The sequence below is a fragment of the Canis lupus genome, chromosome 8, assembly GCF_003254725.2.
Source record: "Canis lupus dingo isolate Sandy chromosome 8, ASM325472v2, whole genome shotgun sequence".
NCBI lineage: Eukaryota > Metazoa > Chordata > Mammalia > Carnivora > Canidae > Canis > Canis lupus.
Genome location: NC_064250.1, coordinates 38647799 through 38664589, shown reverse-complemented (window position 1 = coordinate 38664589; position 16791 = coordinate 38647799). Strand labels below are relative to the sequence as shown.

At 39.1% G+C, this 16791-nt stretch overlaps 1 protein-coding gene across 5 annotated transcripts in view; it reads right to left on the bottom strand.

Annotated features, from left to right (window-relative positions):
- SYNE2 (spectrin repeat containing nuclear envelope protein 2) overlaps nucleotides 1-16791 on the bottom strand; it is a 319917-nt gene that overhangs the window by 72317 nt on the left and 230809 nt on the right. For all 5 annotated transcript variants that reach the window (XM_025442804.3, XM_025442803.3, XM_025442805.3 and 2 more), the window contains 13 exons: nucleotides 15480-15662; nucleotides 14350-14478; nucleotides 13497-13618; nucleotides 13205-13346; nucleotides 11653-11784; nucleotides 9924-10076; nucleotides 9591-9800; nucleotides 8299-8400; nucleotides 7240-7359; nucleotides 6898-7098; nucleotides 5429-5602; nucleotides 3838-3969; nucleotides 66-262 (listed from right to left, as the gene is read on the bottom strand). In XM_025442804.3, the coding sequence (XP_025298589.1) occupies nucleotides 66-262; nucleotides 3838-3969; nucleotides 5429-5602; nucleotides 6898-7098; nucleotides 7240-7359; nucleotides 8299-8400; nucleotides 9591-9800; nucleotides 9924-10076; nucleotides 11653-11784; nucleotides 13205-13346; nucleotides 13497-13618; nucleotides 14350-14478; nucleotides 15480-15662 (1997 nt within the window). The remainder of the gene's footprint in view (nucleotides 1-65; nucleotides 263-3837; nucleotides 3970-5428; nucleotides 5603-6897; nucleotides 7099-7239; nucleotides 7360-8298; nucleotides 8401-9590; nucleotides 9801-9923; nucleotides 10077-11652; nucleotides 11785-13204; nucleotides 13347-13496; nucleotides 13619-14349; nucleotides 14479-15479; nucleotides 15663-16791) is intronic.

The window sequence follows — 16791 nt, the reverse complement described above, 5'->3', positions numbered from 1 at the left end:
AGGATCCCTCTGAGGTCTTTCTCCACATGGAAATCTGAGCACAATCCATTCCCAAGAAAACATACCTGAGCAGATGCTTGAGAAGTGTTTGTAGTCTGTGTAGTTCATGGTCAATTTTTTTGTTTAGGGCCAGCCACTGCTCTTCTAGCTTTGTAATCTGGCCCTCTAGTTCGGGACAGCTCACAGATGCCACCAGCTGTTTGCCTTCATTCAGAGTTTGGTAAAGCCGGGCATGCTTTTCATCAATGTTTCTTTTTATTTGCTTAAAAAAAAAGTCACAGAATGAGTTATTTAAAATGAACCCCCTCAATGTATTCACAATATTTCATCAAAAGCCTACAGTAGAGGCTACTGAAGAAAGAGTAACACTCTCTTAACCCTCAAGGAGTCTTGGAGTATGGCTGAAGAAACATGATTTTTGTTTTATTGATTATTTTTCATAATGAGAGTGTCCGACTAATGCATTTCTACGGCACATTTCTCCCATTCTATAGACTTATAAACAGAAAACAAAAATTCATGGCTTTAGACTTGATAGTGAATTCATCTACCTGAAAGCAAAAAGTAAGCTGGCAGTCTACAGGGCACATTGAGCTGTGGATAAGTTTTGTGTGACCTGGCGATTATTTTGAAAATCAGGAAATTTTACATAGAAATCAGGATTTCCTGTGACTCTGAGAAAACTGGAAGATCAAGCAACCTGGGTCTGTACTCACATGGCAAGACAGGCTGGAATTGGGCAGCCACGCCTCCTTGAGAAGCGCTTATTCTCTTTGACACTCAGATGGCAGTCCCTACCAGCCCTTTGACTGTAGACCCAGTCAGCGTCCGTATTTCTGTTCTCCTGCCTGGCCCCTGTAAGCACTTTACATTGCAACTAGGTTTGAAGGGGATAAGAAGGGGCACCTAGGTGGCTCAGCGGTTGAGCATCTGCCTTTGGCTCAGGGCAAGATCCTGGAGACCTGGGATGGAGTCCCACGTCGGGCTCCCTGCATGGAGCCTGCTTCTCCCTTTGCCTGTGTCTCTCATGACTAAATAAATAAAATCTTTTAAAAAAATGAGGGGAAAAAGAAGACATTTCTTTATCATCCCTTAGGTCCAGAGTAGGGAAAAATTCATTTCTAGAGTCTTCTCAGTGGAAGGATTCATAAGGGAGAGAGGAAGAGGACTTTAGAAGAGTAAATTAAAACAGTACATCACTAATCTAGCTTCATGAGAAGAAAAGAAAATCTTTAAAACTGCAATACGATGACCCCCTGAAGAGAACTCTGTCTAAAAGGAATTACCCTCTACTGCTAGGTTCAACTAATGACACTTAACCTGACAGCTATTTAAATTTAAGCTGAAAAAATAAATTCTGATCAAAATACAACCTTTCCTATTTTCTAATTACTTAATCCTTTTAAAAAGTATTAAAGAATTTTACTTCTATTGCCCTTTCCACCATTCCTATCTGAACTATCTGAACTTCTCTTTCCACTTGATCTTGTAGGTGCAAATAAAATTTCCCTTTCCACCATTCCTATCTGAACTATCTGAACTTCTCTTTCCACCATTCCTATCTGAACTATCTGAACTTCTCTTTCCACTTGATCTTGTAGGTGCAAATAAAATTTCCCATATGCATTTAAAAAAAGTCCTGGGAACCTGGCTGGCTCAGTCAGAAGAGCACATGACTCCCGATCTTGGGGGCATAAGTTTGAGCCCCACATTGGGTGTAGAGATTACTCAAAAAATAAGATTTTTTTTTGGTAAGATTTTATATATTTATTTGAGAGAGAGAGACAGATAGTGACAGAGATAGTGAGAGAGAGCACAAGCGGGGAGGAGAGGGAGAAACAGGCTCCCCACTCAGGGCTTGATCCTAGGACTCTGGCTGGGATCATGACCTGAACCGAAGGCACACGCCCAACCAACTGAGCACCCCAGGGATCCCCTCAAAAAATGAAATCTTAAGGGATCCCTGGGTGGCGCAGCGGTTTAGCACCTGCCTTTGGCCCAGGGCGTGATCCTGGAGACCCGGGATCGAATCCCACGTCGGGCTCCCGGTGCATGGAGCCTGCTTCTCCCTCTGCCTATGTCTCTGCCTCTCTCTCTCTCTCTCTCTGTGTGACTATCATAAATAAATAAAAATTAAAAAAAAAAAACTTAAAAAATGAAATCTTAAAAAAAAAGAGTTCTAATTTTCTAAGCCTTCAGTGTAAGACACTTCATCTTTAGAGTATCTCTGAGAAGTTTTAGTTACACTATTTTATACACAGAAATCAGACTGCAATGGGTACTTAACCTATAATGTGCAGAACCAGCATTTAACAAGGTTTGATCAACCCCAGAGGCCACACAGACACTATGTTCCATGACCTACAGATGTCCACTGATCAAAATACACACAAATCTCTCCATGACACAGAGGACTGAGACTGATCAAATGCACTAAAGAAATCTGTAGGTGAGGTGGGCTTTACAAGATGTCTGCCTTTTAAAGTTGGCAAATTTATTTAAAAGACTTAGAACAATTATTTCATATTTTAAATGTCAAATTTACAGAGTCACAGTTGCACTTTAATGGACATGATCACTTTTGGGGAAATAATCAGGTTTCTAGGAGGTGGGCTAGTACAAACAGCTCCTTAACATAATGAGGTTTAAAATGCAATTTTCCATTGCATTCTCTTAGCTGTTCAGAGCGTACTTCTGCATCCGTAAGCTAACAAAGAATTAAGCAGCAGCTTCCTGCCCCCAGAAGATTCAGATTTATCTTAGAGCTATGCTCAATATAATAAGATGGCAAAGAGATCAATTGTACCGTTCCAGGCATCTAGACAGCATGACTATAGCATCATTGCCCCTGGAAAATGTTCCTTCTAGGAGCTTAAATGCTTCTGAGGAATGGCAGGGTCCTGCCAAGTTATTTCATGCTTTCATTTTCCATGCCAGAGCCTACTCAGGCAACAAATCTGCTTTTGAAGTTTTGAAGTTGACATTTGATAACCACCTCCAGCCGCAGAGCTCTGATGCTGACTACATATTTGAAAGTTGTAACTAAGTATTTTAAGCTTTTTGTTGAGAAGACTTAAAACTAATTTTTATCCTGCTGGTCATGATCTCAATGCCACTTGAAAGCCATTTTAAGGTTCTTTCTTTTCTATAGCATCAAACTTTGAGACTCTGATGATAATACTACTAAATGTTGCAAAGAAAAATTTTGTTTGAGGCCTTTGTATAATGCTGGTGACAGGTAACAGAGTATTACCTGTCTCACAGGCTACATCCAAACAGAGCCTCACTGAAATAAGAAAACCAAACATAGGTTTGGTGGCCCATGGTGTAAAAAAGTTCTTTCTGGGATGCTGAGGTGGCTCAGACGTTAAACACCTACCTTCAGCTCAGGTCATGATCCCAGGGTCCTGGGATCGAGTCCCAGTGGGGCCCCTTGCTCAGTGGGGAGCCTGCTTCTCTTCTGCCTGCCATTCCCCCTGCTTGTGCTCTCATTTCCATACCCACCAACATCCACCTCCTGAGACAGGGAAACTAGCCTGATTACCGACATTCTACAGGTAAAGAAACAGAGACTGAGAGACAGAAAGGTGACATAAATGACAGATGAGAGCCAGGACTCAAATCCAGGACCTTGACCGCAACATAAGACTTATGGCTACGCAGAGCAGCCCAAAATTCAAACCTGCAGGTTCCCTGAATACACCTAATAGTGAGTTGTGTGATGAACTTCAATTCAAACTATTTACCTTCAAAGATGGGCAATTTAGTCAAAGCAAAGAAAAACAAAGTGCTATGGATGGTGTGTGCCTCTGATGGATTCAACAGGAGCAAAATTACCTGGTAAAATGAAATCCTTTCCACTAATCTTTCCTCTGTCTCTTCCACCAAACTCACGGAGGGCAATGTTGATACCAGAATTTCCAGATCCTTTTCGAGAGATGTATAGTTTTCATCAAATTCTTCCCATTTCTAGAGAATCAAGAACATAAAATCAGTGGGAGCCCTCTTCCAGAATGACAAAATTAATCATAAGACTAAATGAACTCTGAGACCATAGAAAGTTAAAGCACCAATGGAAAGCAATTCCATTGTCATTGTGGAGAGTGTTTTGAACTATCTAGTTGGCAGTAGTGTTTTATGCTTGTCTCATCAAATCGAGTAGGGACTAATATGATTAAGTTAAAGGGATACTCAGCATACACACCTCTGTGGAGAGTTCAGAGCCGGAAGAGAACCATCCTCTTACTCAGAAAAGGGGCTAACTTTTAAAGCCTTTCTCAGTAGAGGCTCCTGTTAGGTTCCTTCTGCCCTCCCTGCTCCAACCCCCAGTCCACTGAACATTACCCAATTGTGCTATAAGTGCATAATTCCCCTGTTGGAGGAATGTGGGTTTTCACTTCATCAAGGAAGTACTATTTCCTTACTAGGAATTCTTTAGCCCGAGTCTTGCCTTGTTCCAGGTCTCTCTGTGTCTATAGAATCCCACCACTAGGGGCACCTGGCTGGCTCAGTGGTTGAGCTTCTGCCTTCAGCTCAGGTCATTATCCTGGGGTCCTGGGATCGAGTCCTGCCTACATCAGGCTCCCCAAGGGGAGCCTGCTTCTCCCTCTGCTTATATATGTCTCTGCCTCTGTGTATCTCATGAATAAACAAAATCTTAAAAAAGAAAATCCCACCACTAGGATCTCAGCACACTACAGAACTGACTTACAGACACTAACAATTATCTGTTGGAAAAATAACCCCCTTATTAATTCTCTTATCTACTGAAGTAGTGGCTATTAGGGGCACTCTTTGGGCTCAGAAGGGCTCTTCTCTTCTTTTAATACCATGAAATATTAATATAAATATCAATTTGACAAGCTAACCAGAAAATTAATTTCATTAAGCATAAAATAAGATCATCACATTATAAAGCTGCATATTTCCTTGCTTTTTGATTATTTCCTTTAAGTGCTAATATCCACTGTGTTTAAGTTAAAAGTGAAAACCTTAAAACTGAGAAGGAACTTTTTGCAAACTGAATTTTTTTTCTTTGAATTGGGATAAGACGATCAGGAGTCCACTTCAGCAACAGAATATCTGGGCCTGTCCTCTTCAGGGAAGTACCGTTTCTGAACCACTGACTATTTCCTGCAAATGACCTCATTGAGGATCTTAAAGTGCCCTCAAGTTTGTTTATTTGCACACAAACCTAGAAGGTGGAAAGATGCTGTGCTGTTCCCTAATTTACGGATGAGAAATCTCAGCAAATATTTCACTCGGGGAGTAGCAGTGAGAGCTAAAACATGCTTCCACATTCCTCAGTGTTGGCTCCCAATCAACAACTGCTAATGATAAAAAGATGCTTCTGGATACCTGGAAGGCAGTGGTCAAAAATCCGGAATTCCAGGCTTAAGTACAAAGTTTATGTAAACCAAATAAATACCTGTAGCAAACTCTGCAGCTTTATTCCACACTGGTGTGACCTTTCCTCCAGTGATTTAATCTCTTTTATTTGTTCTGCCCAGAATGTTTCTTTCTTTTGCAGTAAAGAAGGAAGCATTTTGTTGGAATATGTTTGGATCAACAGCATGTCAGCAACAAGTTTCTGGAAAAAAAGCTGTAAAATGGACAAGGTTTTGATATTTATTTATTTCCATACTGTGAAAACTTATAAACCAAGTTACTTCCACTTTTTATACAGTTATCTTTGCTTTTTAATCCCAACTCCCAGGACAGCCATGTAGTCAAACATAAGAGGAAAGAAAAAGAAAATTGACTGCATTCCTCTTAGTCTTTAACACTACAGGCATTTTAACAAATCATAAAGAAAAATCATCCTAAGAAAACATTTTCCACAGAACAGTCCATGTAAAACGGCAAATATTATCAATTTCAATTTCCAGTGAGATCTTTGTAGATCGGTGACTCTGAGTTTTAAGAAACTTTACAGAAACATAGATACATGGCTGATTTATTTCAAGACCATAAAATGAATGGATAGATGTGTGAGCCTGGAGAAGTCCACACATGGAACAGCTAGAGGTTCCCATAGCCTGGCCTGATTTTCTACTCAGTAAAATGGCTAAATAAAGGGAATTTGTTGACAGGGTCTATTGGGATCCTGGGACATAAAAGCTCTGAGAATAACACTTTTAGAACCTTTACACAGGAAGGCTTTCCTTCACATGTTCATCCTCCATTTATAGTCAGCTGCCCCTTCTAATTGTAGGAACTTGATATAGAAATCCCTTCTCCTATTTCCTTGAAAAGGATACATAGAAGATTTAGAATAACATCCAGCATAGGTCCCGACACACTATAGATATTCATAATATTCTCTCCTTTTCCCCAGGTCTACTCATCACAAGCCTAGACTTCTGCTTGTTATAGGTAGGAACTATCTTACACATTGTTTTACATCAGCACTTAAATTACTCTAGGTCTTTAGTTGGTGATCATGAGGTTTTTGTTTAATAAAATGAATGGAAAATGAAAGATTTATTGTAGCATTACACTAGTTATATATTCATGTATTGAGGTATAGATACTTCTTATGGTCTCAGTTCTCAGGAAAGCCTTTCCTAATCTCCTGAATTCAATTTCCCCTCTTAAATGCTCTGAAAGCATGTATTTCAATTTTAATTTTAAATGTTTGAAGGACTCCTTCATAAATGTGTCTTTTTCAACTGAAAGCTCCATGAATGTTAAGAAACTGTCTGTTTCACTCATAATCATATTCTTAGAGGTTAGCAGGGTTCCTGGTATATTGTGAACCCTCTAATTGATGTTTGTTAAAACAATGAATGAATGAATGAACAATGTATATTTCACCAAGGAAGAAAATGGATATTCTCAGTTTAAGTCAGAAAGACTTAAAGTCTATGAAAACGTAAACTGACCCATGTGTCTTACCTTGTGATTTTGTATTTGAGCCTGTAAGGCAGCTTTACTTTTGGCCTGTTGTAAGTGGTCATGAGCAAGCTTTTCCTTTCCAATATCCACTAGTTCCACCATGCCTCTCAACAGAGCATTTTCCTGCCTTTCAGTGATGCAAGGGCTGCTGAGTTCTGTGGACCTGGCTCTCAGGATTCCCCACATACTGTCAAGTACATCCTGAAAAGAAAAAGCATTTTTATCTAATCATGAAAATAATCCAAATAGAGAATGAATCTAAACTCTCTTCATGGAAGAAGAAAGTCTTACTCCTTATAATCAGAGTAATTCTCTGATAGAATGTTTTCTGCTCAAACATACCTCTAACTTGTAAACCTCTTGCAATAAAGCATATGGTAAATGAAGCCTCTCCCCTTCGTCTCTTAGTTTTGCCACTCGGCTCTCAGAGTTCTGCAGCTCCACTGTATATGCATCGGCTTTCTAAAGTAAGAGATGATGCAAAACAGTAAAATCCTTTAATAAATCAGAGAGGTGCGTAGATTCATTTTAAAAGAATTAAACAGTACAGAAAAACATGTAGGGAAAAGTGAAAGTCCCACTTCTCCTCTCTCACTTCCACCTTCTGCCAAAGAGCCGCATTGACAGTCTGGTCCCAACCTGTATGAAGCATGTCCCAGTAGAGGTACACCTGCACATCCTTACACTCACTGCACAAATCAATCTGCCCTGTAGTCTGCATCCTCACCTAGCAGTTTGTTGGCTGCTCTTCTAATCAGTACAAACACCTGACTCCTTTTAATCAGACACATGGTATGCCATCCTAAGGCCACCTACTGTTTTTGTAACAGTCTGCTTTAAATGGTCTTTGGGCTACTTAAGGGTTTTAATTCAAGCAGTGCTACTAGGTCCATTCTTGAATGTTTATATACATATTTATCTCTTTGCACTTGTCTTCCTTAGGATAAGCATTAAGTCCAACCCCTAGAGCAGTGTCTGAATATAGTAGGTCTTCAATGAATACTTGAATAAATGAATGAAGCGAAACTGCTGTGGGTGGAAGAGCATTTACACGTGGAATTCTGATTTATATATAATCAAATGATCCAAAGACTCTGGACAAATCACCAGCCCTTCTGAGAGAAGGAGGGTTTCCTTTCCCAGCACCATCACTGATGCTGCACAGACTTACATTTTTGCCCCATTGATAGGTAACAGTGGTCTTGTGTTGGTTTAATTTACTCTTCATAAAGAAAGAACTACTTACGAATTATTTTTAAAGGTCAACATAAATAGTTTTCACCTTTATTTATTTATAGAGCCTTGCCACTGCTCACAAAGGGAAGTGGTTCAGAAGCACAGCTTCTGCACAAAACTTTTTAGTCCAAGGTTAGATCAGTTTAATCATTTTGATTTGATTACCTGAAGCTGTTCATCAATACTCTGGCCACTAATTTCATTCAAAGACTGTTGTAAAGATGTTTTGTTCTTAATAAGTTGATCGTATAATCGCTTTATTTCATTCTGTATAAGAAGATAAATCCAGGAAACAGTGAGAACGTCATTTAGGCCTTCAATATCTTTTCTTAAAATTTACTTGTCCTTTAATATTTGTGCCAGCAGAAATTTCAAACACATACCAAAATAGAGGCATCTCTATGTCACCATCACCTGGCTTTAACAATTATTGACCTGTGGCCAGACATCTCTGCTCTGTACTCCCCTGAGCTTTCTTGACTATACTTAGTCTACTTCCCCTCAGATTATTTTGAAACAGATCACAGATATATTATCAGTGTAAGTTTCAGTATGTATCTTTAAAAGATAAAGATTCTTCCCTTTAAAAATACTACAGATCAACAATAATTCCTTAGTACTATTAACTGGCAGAATGGGTTCACATTTCTCTAATTGCATATAATTTTTCTTTTTGGTTTGTTTGAATTGGAATCTAAATGAGGTCCAATAGGTTGCAATGGACTAATAGCGGGTTAAGTCTCTTGTAATTGGCAGGTTCCCCAAGCATCTCTCTTTTTTTGTTTCTGGGATTTGGGGTGGGATGGTGGAAAAACAACATCTTTTATTCTACACAGCTTCCCACCATCTGCGTTTGGCTGACTGTCCCCCTGCAGCGCTGCCTAACATGCTCTTCTTCCGTTGAGTCTATTTTGCTTTGACTCTAGAGGTTTGATCAGATTGAGGTTTGCTTTTATGGGCAAGATTCCTTCATAAGTGGTGTTGTATTTTTCTCTTGTTAGGAAACTATAAAATTGTCTGTCTGCTTCAAGTCTCTCCTCCAATCTGCAGTAGACAAGAGCCGGATAAATTTACCTGAAACACAGTTCCTCTTTTGCTCAAAACCTTTAATGGCTCCCTATTACCTAGAAATCCTCCCCTATAACCCTTCACCAATGGCTAAATATAACACAGGAAAGAAACAGTGTGTTAGCTCAACCTAATTAATTCACACAGCAACTTTGGGAAGGACCTCGCTTTCAAAGGGTCTCCAACCATGTGCAGCAGGATTAACCTAAAAAACCCTCACACACAAAAAATAAATAAATTAGTTAAAAAAAAAAAAAAAACCCTCACAGAAAGAATGTCTCAAGCCTTTCCTCAGCAATCCTTATTCACAAATGCCACCAAGAACAATGGAATTAGTGGAAATTAACCTAAATCAAAGCTCAAGAAGGCCAAGCACTGAGCCCCCGTACCTGATAACTGCGGTTATAGTCGAGGCCAGCTTTCAGGGACTTGCTTCGAGAGGCAGCTGCGATCTGGGTATGCTCCAGGTAGACTTGGAGGTTATTAAAACACTCAAGAAACAGGCTGGTGTTCCTCTCAGGCCAAGTCATGGCTTTCACAAGATCATCCTTCTTGTCACCCATAGCTAAGTAAAGTTTTTTTAACTCAAGAGCCAGTGTCTGCAAAGAGGAGAGAAAGAAAGATACAATGAAGGGACTCTGGCCTTCAGAGGCTTCAGCTCGGGCTTAAATGGTGGGCTGCTGAGAAATGGCCACCACATGGACTTGCTGGAAACTCCCCACCTCATAGTGTGCCTGCTGAGCACAGACATCCTCTCTGGAGAGCCCAGGTGTCTGCAGCATCTCCTCCACACTGCCAAGGCACTGACTGAGGGTCAGGAATAGCTCAAATAATTTTGTATTCAAATTTATGTATGTGTCTTCTGTCATGTTTTCCTGAGTCAAGAGAAAAAAAGAAAAAAGAAAAAAAAATTAGGATTCCTTGTCTTCCCAAGCCTCAATTTTCCCTGGTTTCTGTTATAGTTTACAATTTATGGTTCACTTCTTTATAACTGGTTGTTTAGAACACTTTATGAACCAAGTAGAAGAATAAATAGATACAATTAAGATGTTAACTCTGAGAAAAAGAAGTTTAAGAAACTCAATGTTAGGCAGTGAGTTGACTATATTGAAATGGAATTAAAAGGTAAACCACTAGATGAAGGACTTCCTTATGGAGCCATCCAGGTGGAAGTGTGGTCCCAAGTAAAGCATATTGTCCCCTTCACACTACTCCCTGCCTCCCACAGTTTAATGTAGGAGAAAGTGGGTTAATGAAATCAAGTAAAGCCTGGAGAAGGAAAAGAAGTCAAGACATTTGAAGGGGTTGATCAGAAAGAGGTTTAGTATCTTAAAGATAGGAATAGTAGGCACAGCATGGTGATTATAGATAATAATACTGTACTGTATATCAGAAAGTTGTTAAGAGAGTAGATCTTAAAAGTTCTCATCACAAGAAAAAAATTTTTATAACTCTATGTGGTGATGGAGTTTGGACTTATTATGGCAATCATTTCACAGTACATGCAAATATCCATTCATTATGGTATACGCTTGAAACTAATACCATGTTATATATCAGTTATAGCTCAATAAAAAAAGATAGGGATGGGCTATGGAGCAAGGGATAGTTAGAAGTGTCAGTTATGAGCTGATTGTGAGAAAGAAGGCCCCCTTAAATGTAGAACTCCAAGTGGAGGGGGGAGCACCTAGGTTCGTACAAATGTGCCCTGGTTAGTTTGGATGCCACAGATTTCTTATGTTTTAGCATAAGCTGTTGAAACCACATCTTTTTCTTTACCTCAAATTCTTGACCAGCTATAAGTAATTTAGAAGCATGCCAAAGCTGTAATTAGCCGAATTTGGGCTCTGATTCCTATTGTCTGCTCTGGTAGACTCCTAACATTACCCACCATACCATCTTGGCATTAAATCTACTTAAGGTTAGAAATCTTGTCAATACTCCCCTCCTTCCTCACCCTTCCAATCACAGGGGACCACTGCAGATAATACTAATCAACAACGATCCTGGGTTGGGGTGCCTGGGTGGCACAGTTGTGAAGCATACACTTGATTTCAGCTCAGGTCATGATCTCCTGGGATCGAGGTCTATGTTGGGCTCCATGCTCAGCATGGAGTCTACTTGTCCCTTTACCTTTGCTCCCCTTCCCCTACCCCTACTCTCTCTAATAAATAAATCTTTAAAAAACAAAACAAAACAAAAAAATAATGATCTTTGTCCCTGCCAACCCTAGATGTGGGTTCAGAAGCCTTTGCACATTGTGCTCTAGGCAGCCACTACAAAATTCACCAGAGTTGGCAAATGAGATAAATTCTATTTGCAATTCTAAGACCTATTCCATTATGTATTCTACTATTTATTCAGTAAAGACAATTATGACTAATTCACAATGTCACATTTCCTTCTTTTTTGATACTGCAATGAGGAAAATTTGTAACGTGTTATTGCTACCTGAGTCTGCAGATTATTTGCATCTTGACGCAGGTCTTCAAGTTGTGTGGTATATGTTTTCAGTTCTTCAGTTGTTGGGTATCTAAAGTTATACATGCTCACATTGGGTAGAACACTCATATTTGTGGCAACCTATATGAAAAAAGGGAAGCCTTATTATAATTTGAGATCCTGGTAATGTTAATGTAAAATAGCAAAAATGCCTTCATGTGTTAATGTGTTACCTTCTTGGTGTTTTTGCTATCGTGTCACTTGTCATAAACATAGTTAAATTTTAAATATTGTAAACAGCTTTGAAGGGTCATGAAAAGCTTTATTTAGACACCTGCAGGTCCCTTTAATATCAAAATGAGGGAAAATAAGCCATAACTTGAAAAATAGAGTAAAATCACTAATCCTTCAATTTAGTAGCAATACCATTTATGTTATGAGGCTAGCTATTTTGCTTCTCATTTATTGGTACGTCCCTGGTATATAACCAAATCTTAGAATAGACACAGTCACCTCCAGGGACAGATTTGCATCTTGCATCTTGATTTGTTACTGGAAAACTAAATAAGTAGTAAAAATTCACTGTGACTTCAGATGAGAGAAAGATTCAGAGTTAATCCCTTTTTCAAATTGTAAAACTAGTAAATATAAAGCAACCAGGTGAGGTGGTATCTGACTCTGCTTGGAGAAAAGAACTCCTGATGGTGTTCTACTGTTGGAAAGAGAACAATATACATGCTACGGTGTGTATGACAAGGAGAAACCAAGACGAAAGCCCTATCAATGAGTTTAATTCAACATTAATAGGTCAAATAAGGTCCTTGGCAGAGTAAAGCTGAAAAGTTTCCACCAGACTGGAGAACTGGGAAAAAGGTGGTAACCCTTGCCCAGGCAGGTTGAGTACAAAGCTGAAGGCAAAAGCTTGACTGTTCTGAGCAATAGTGCTATTCTGCTCATGGGCTCCTTGTTGAGAGAGAAATCCTGCAGTAGCTGGGACAGTATGAGTAAAACCTGTAATGGCAATAATAGAGTGTGTTGGTGGAATACAGGTACCATTGGAACAGGGGCTGGCACACCACAGATTCCTAATAATCTTTTGATGAATGAATGAATGAACACTAATATTGCATTGTATCACTTTTAAACTGTTTTTGTAAACATTTATTATTCATTCCGAATTTATTCATTCAACATATCAAAACTGAGACTTGATAGTGTTTCAGGTACTGTGCCAGGCACTCAAATGTGAACCAGGCAGACATGGTCTTTCTTCCCATATTGCCTAATGGGGAATACAGACAAGTAAACAGGCTCCCAGTATTTTAAGAGCTGTGATTAGGGAAGCCCACGGTGCCACAGAAGCACAAAGGCATGGCACTTACTGCAGATTTCCAGGAGGGCAAAAAAGCGTCAAATGAAAAACCCACTTGACATCTTCGCTTCCTGAAAATAAACTACTACATAATACAGAACATATATATGTCTTTAATGAATGTTTGTGGCATTTTCAAAGATAAACATGTTTATGTATTATTTACATTGTGTGCAGGCACACACTGACCTGAGGCTGCACCTGCTTGGGTGGTGGTAGCCCGATTTTTGATGAGAGTTCATGATGTAAATATTGCCACTTATCCCCACTTTCGTCCTGGGTTGACAAGACTGAGCCTGGAGCATCGTTTTCAAGGCTGGATGCCCTCATGCTGTTAAGGGAAAAGAAAAAGTGCACAGAATAATCCACATACAAAAATTGTATCACATTCAGACAATGTTTTATGAGTGATTTAAAAAGAAATGCTCTAAATTCTCCCAACCAATAACTGCTGAATGTCCAACTCTAAAAATGTTTTTACCTTTCAGTTGATTTCTGAGTTACATTTTCATCAGGTTGGCAATATGGTGGCCACATTTTCTTGGCATTAAAGTCTATGAATTTGATGAAATCTTTCTGTTCCATTGGTTTTAACTCCAGAACCTATAATTGAGTGAGATTCAAATGGTCCAGTCAAAGTTTTCAACTAGTAGCCAATGGTTGCTTCTGTTAATTTTGAACCACTTTCTAAATTATTATTTACTATTTCCCTTTCCTGCTTGCTTGTTCCTACTAACTTTTATTTCTCAAAAATCTACTTAAAACATTCACACAATGACCAAATATATATACAATATATATCACACATATGGAAAATCCCCCGAAATTTGCCAACACATTTTGAAACAATAGGGAAAGAGGTGTTAAAGAGGTAAGTTCACCGGAAGGTATCTGCTTAGTTTGAAATAAGTTGCAAGTTAATAAAGTAGCAGTTAGATCGTCCTCACCTGCAGAAGAAGAAAGCAAAGCAGCTTCTACAGCAAATGCTCAACACTCAGGGAGCACCTGTCCATCACACTGTCCATCCAGTCCCGTAAAAAAAAATACCCTAATGGCAGTTCGGTACTTGGTTCAAAAGAATATTGCATGTAGAAAGCTTTTTTTTTTTTTTTTTTTTTAAGATTTTATTCATTTATTCATGAGAGACACAGAGAGAGAGGTAGAGACACAGACAGAGGGAGAAGCAGGCTCCCCCTGGGGAGCCCGATGCGGGGCTTGATTCCAGGACTCTGGGATCACACCCTGAGCCAAAGGCAGACACTCAACCACTGAGCCACCCAGGTGCCCCAGAAAGCTTTATAGTTATCCTTATGTCTGTTAAGGGCTGCAATTACCTGTTGCTGCTGGAAATCTTTTTGTTTGCCGAACTGTGGCCTTTCAATTACAATCGATTCGAATTCAGAAAGGTTATCTGCTTGGAGATCATTTGGATGCTCTGAAGGTTTCTTTAGAGTAGTAGAATGCTGCAAAAAAATTTGTAATGGCAGACTCTTAAAAAAATGACCTACTTTAGTTCCATTCTAATAATGAGATTACATAATGGAAAAGTTTTATATAAAGTAAGTGATTGTATTATTTTCTGTAATTATATACTATGATTTCACATACTTATTTCAAAACAACTGAAAAAACCATTACATTTAGTGATGTGGTCATCTTATTTCCTCAGTGTAATTCATCCAATGAATTACTAAAAGCCATATGCATTGCTTTTCTGTTTTAAGAACAAAGTGAAAAAACAAAAAAGCAAAACAAACAAACAAAAAAACCCAAACAAATCAAAAAGAGACACAGTTTTATGCTTATGAATTTAGATTTCCCTTATGCCCAAAACATTTTAAAAAGAGAGAACATATGAGAATGAATAGGGGAACCGCAGAGCCTATGTATCTGCTGCCAATCTTATTTCTGTGAACGTAAGTCCTCTGTGGAGGAACCACCATCTCCCAAGTATAGATGCAAATCTCATACAGTAAGACCCTACTCATAGAGGCGTATTTGTATTTATAAACACAGAACATTTTTAAAAGTCACAAGAACACTTTAACTGTATGGTACTTTGATCAGTATATATATTTGTAAATGTATAAAAAAAAGGACCCTGGAAATAGGTTTTATATTTCTGATGTCAAATTTTAAACTTCTCTAAGAACTTCATTTTCCAGGTAATTGGAATAAACATATCTTTCAGACCTCATTACAAGCAAGAACAATCAATCCAATCAAACTAATCCAAGCCAAACCTACACTGTCACCAACAATAGCCTAGGTAGGAAAAACTGTAAGGCAAAATGGAATCAGTAACAAGAGTCAGTACAACCATCCGTCACAGCTTTAAGAGGCTTCATTCTTTCTTACTTAGTGTAATTCCTCTATAGCTGCTTTACCACCTCTGCCAGAATTCCTTCCTGGTGGCTCTACTGTATCGTCTACCCATACGCATCAATACGTGGCCATGTTTTACCTGGTCTTCACTGTATTTCTCCTGAAGCATGATCTGGACTTTTTCCAAATTGCACTTCACAGTCTTTAGTTTCAAGGAAAGAGCTTCAGCCTCCTGCTGAGTGGCCCCACTGTCTCCTGGCCCTAGATCTTTGCAGCTCTCTAGCAGAGAGGCAACCTTGTGCTCGATGTCTGTTAGCATGGCCTAGGAAACAAAATCATTTAATTACTCATGGTTTTGGTCTTGAACAAATGTTATACTCTAAAATGAGTTAGATTCACTCTATCTACGTATGTGTAACAAGTCTCAGAAACACAGATTGGAAGAGACTTTGGGGGAAAAAAAACAATTCCCACATAATTCCTGAGCTTCTGGACAGGCGTACAATGAAAGCAACCTCACCTTGCAGATGCCACTCTCCAAATAATCTAAAATTCTATATTTTGGAATTCTATATATTTAGTACTCTATAATTACTTTAGAAAATACAGCTGGATGTATCCAGAATAGCATAGTGGTTAAGAACCCAGACACTGGGGCATCTGGTTGGCTCAGCTGGAAGAGCATGTGACTCTTGATCTTAGGGTAGTGAGTTCGAGCCCCATGTTGGGTGTAGAGATTACTTAAATAAATAAATAAACAAACAAACCTAAAGCAAAAAACAAACTAACAAAAAAACCCACAGACACAGGAAGTAGACTATCTGAATTCAGATCTCCTTAGCAGCCAGGTAAACTCAAACACCTTACTTTGTACAAATGTGTCTTCAGTCATCTGTAAAATGGGACAATAACAGAACTTACCTCCTAGGGTTACTCCAAGGAGTTAAGAGTTAAAAGTCCATGCACTTTGGCCAGTGCTTGACACACAGTCTATGGTGACTATCATTCCACCCCCTTCCCCGACCACCTTCCTAACCTTTTCCTGCTGGAATCCAAGGGTTGAGTCTTAATAGGAAAAGAACTTCACAGAACTCCTTGAAAGTTCCTCCCCTTGATCTTTTCCTTCCCTTTTTCAGGTCAAATAAACTTCCAAAATATCAGAAAATGACAGAAGAAATAATTTGGAACCTAAAACACTTAGTCATTGATACAAGTGGCCAACTTACACACGGATCTAAAAATAAATCAGCTAGATGAAGTCAGTTTCCCTGTAAGTCACCGTCATCATATTCCTCCCCAACAGATCAAGGCTGCCCTCTTTTGCGCTCTGGAATCCAAATGCTCCCGTCTGCTGGGCTGGGCACAAAACGCAGCAGCGGCATTCAGATTCCCATTCCAGTACTGGGAGCATTTGTGCTAAAACTTGTGTGACTGAGAACAAGTTACACTCT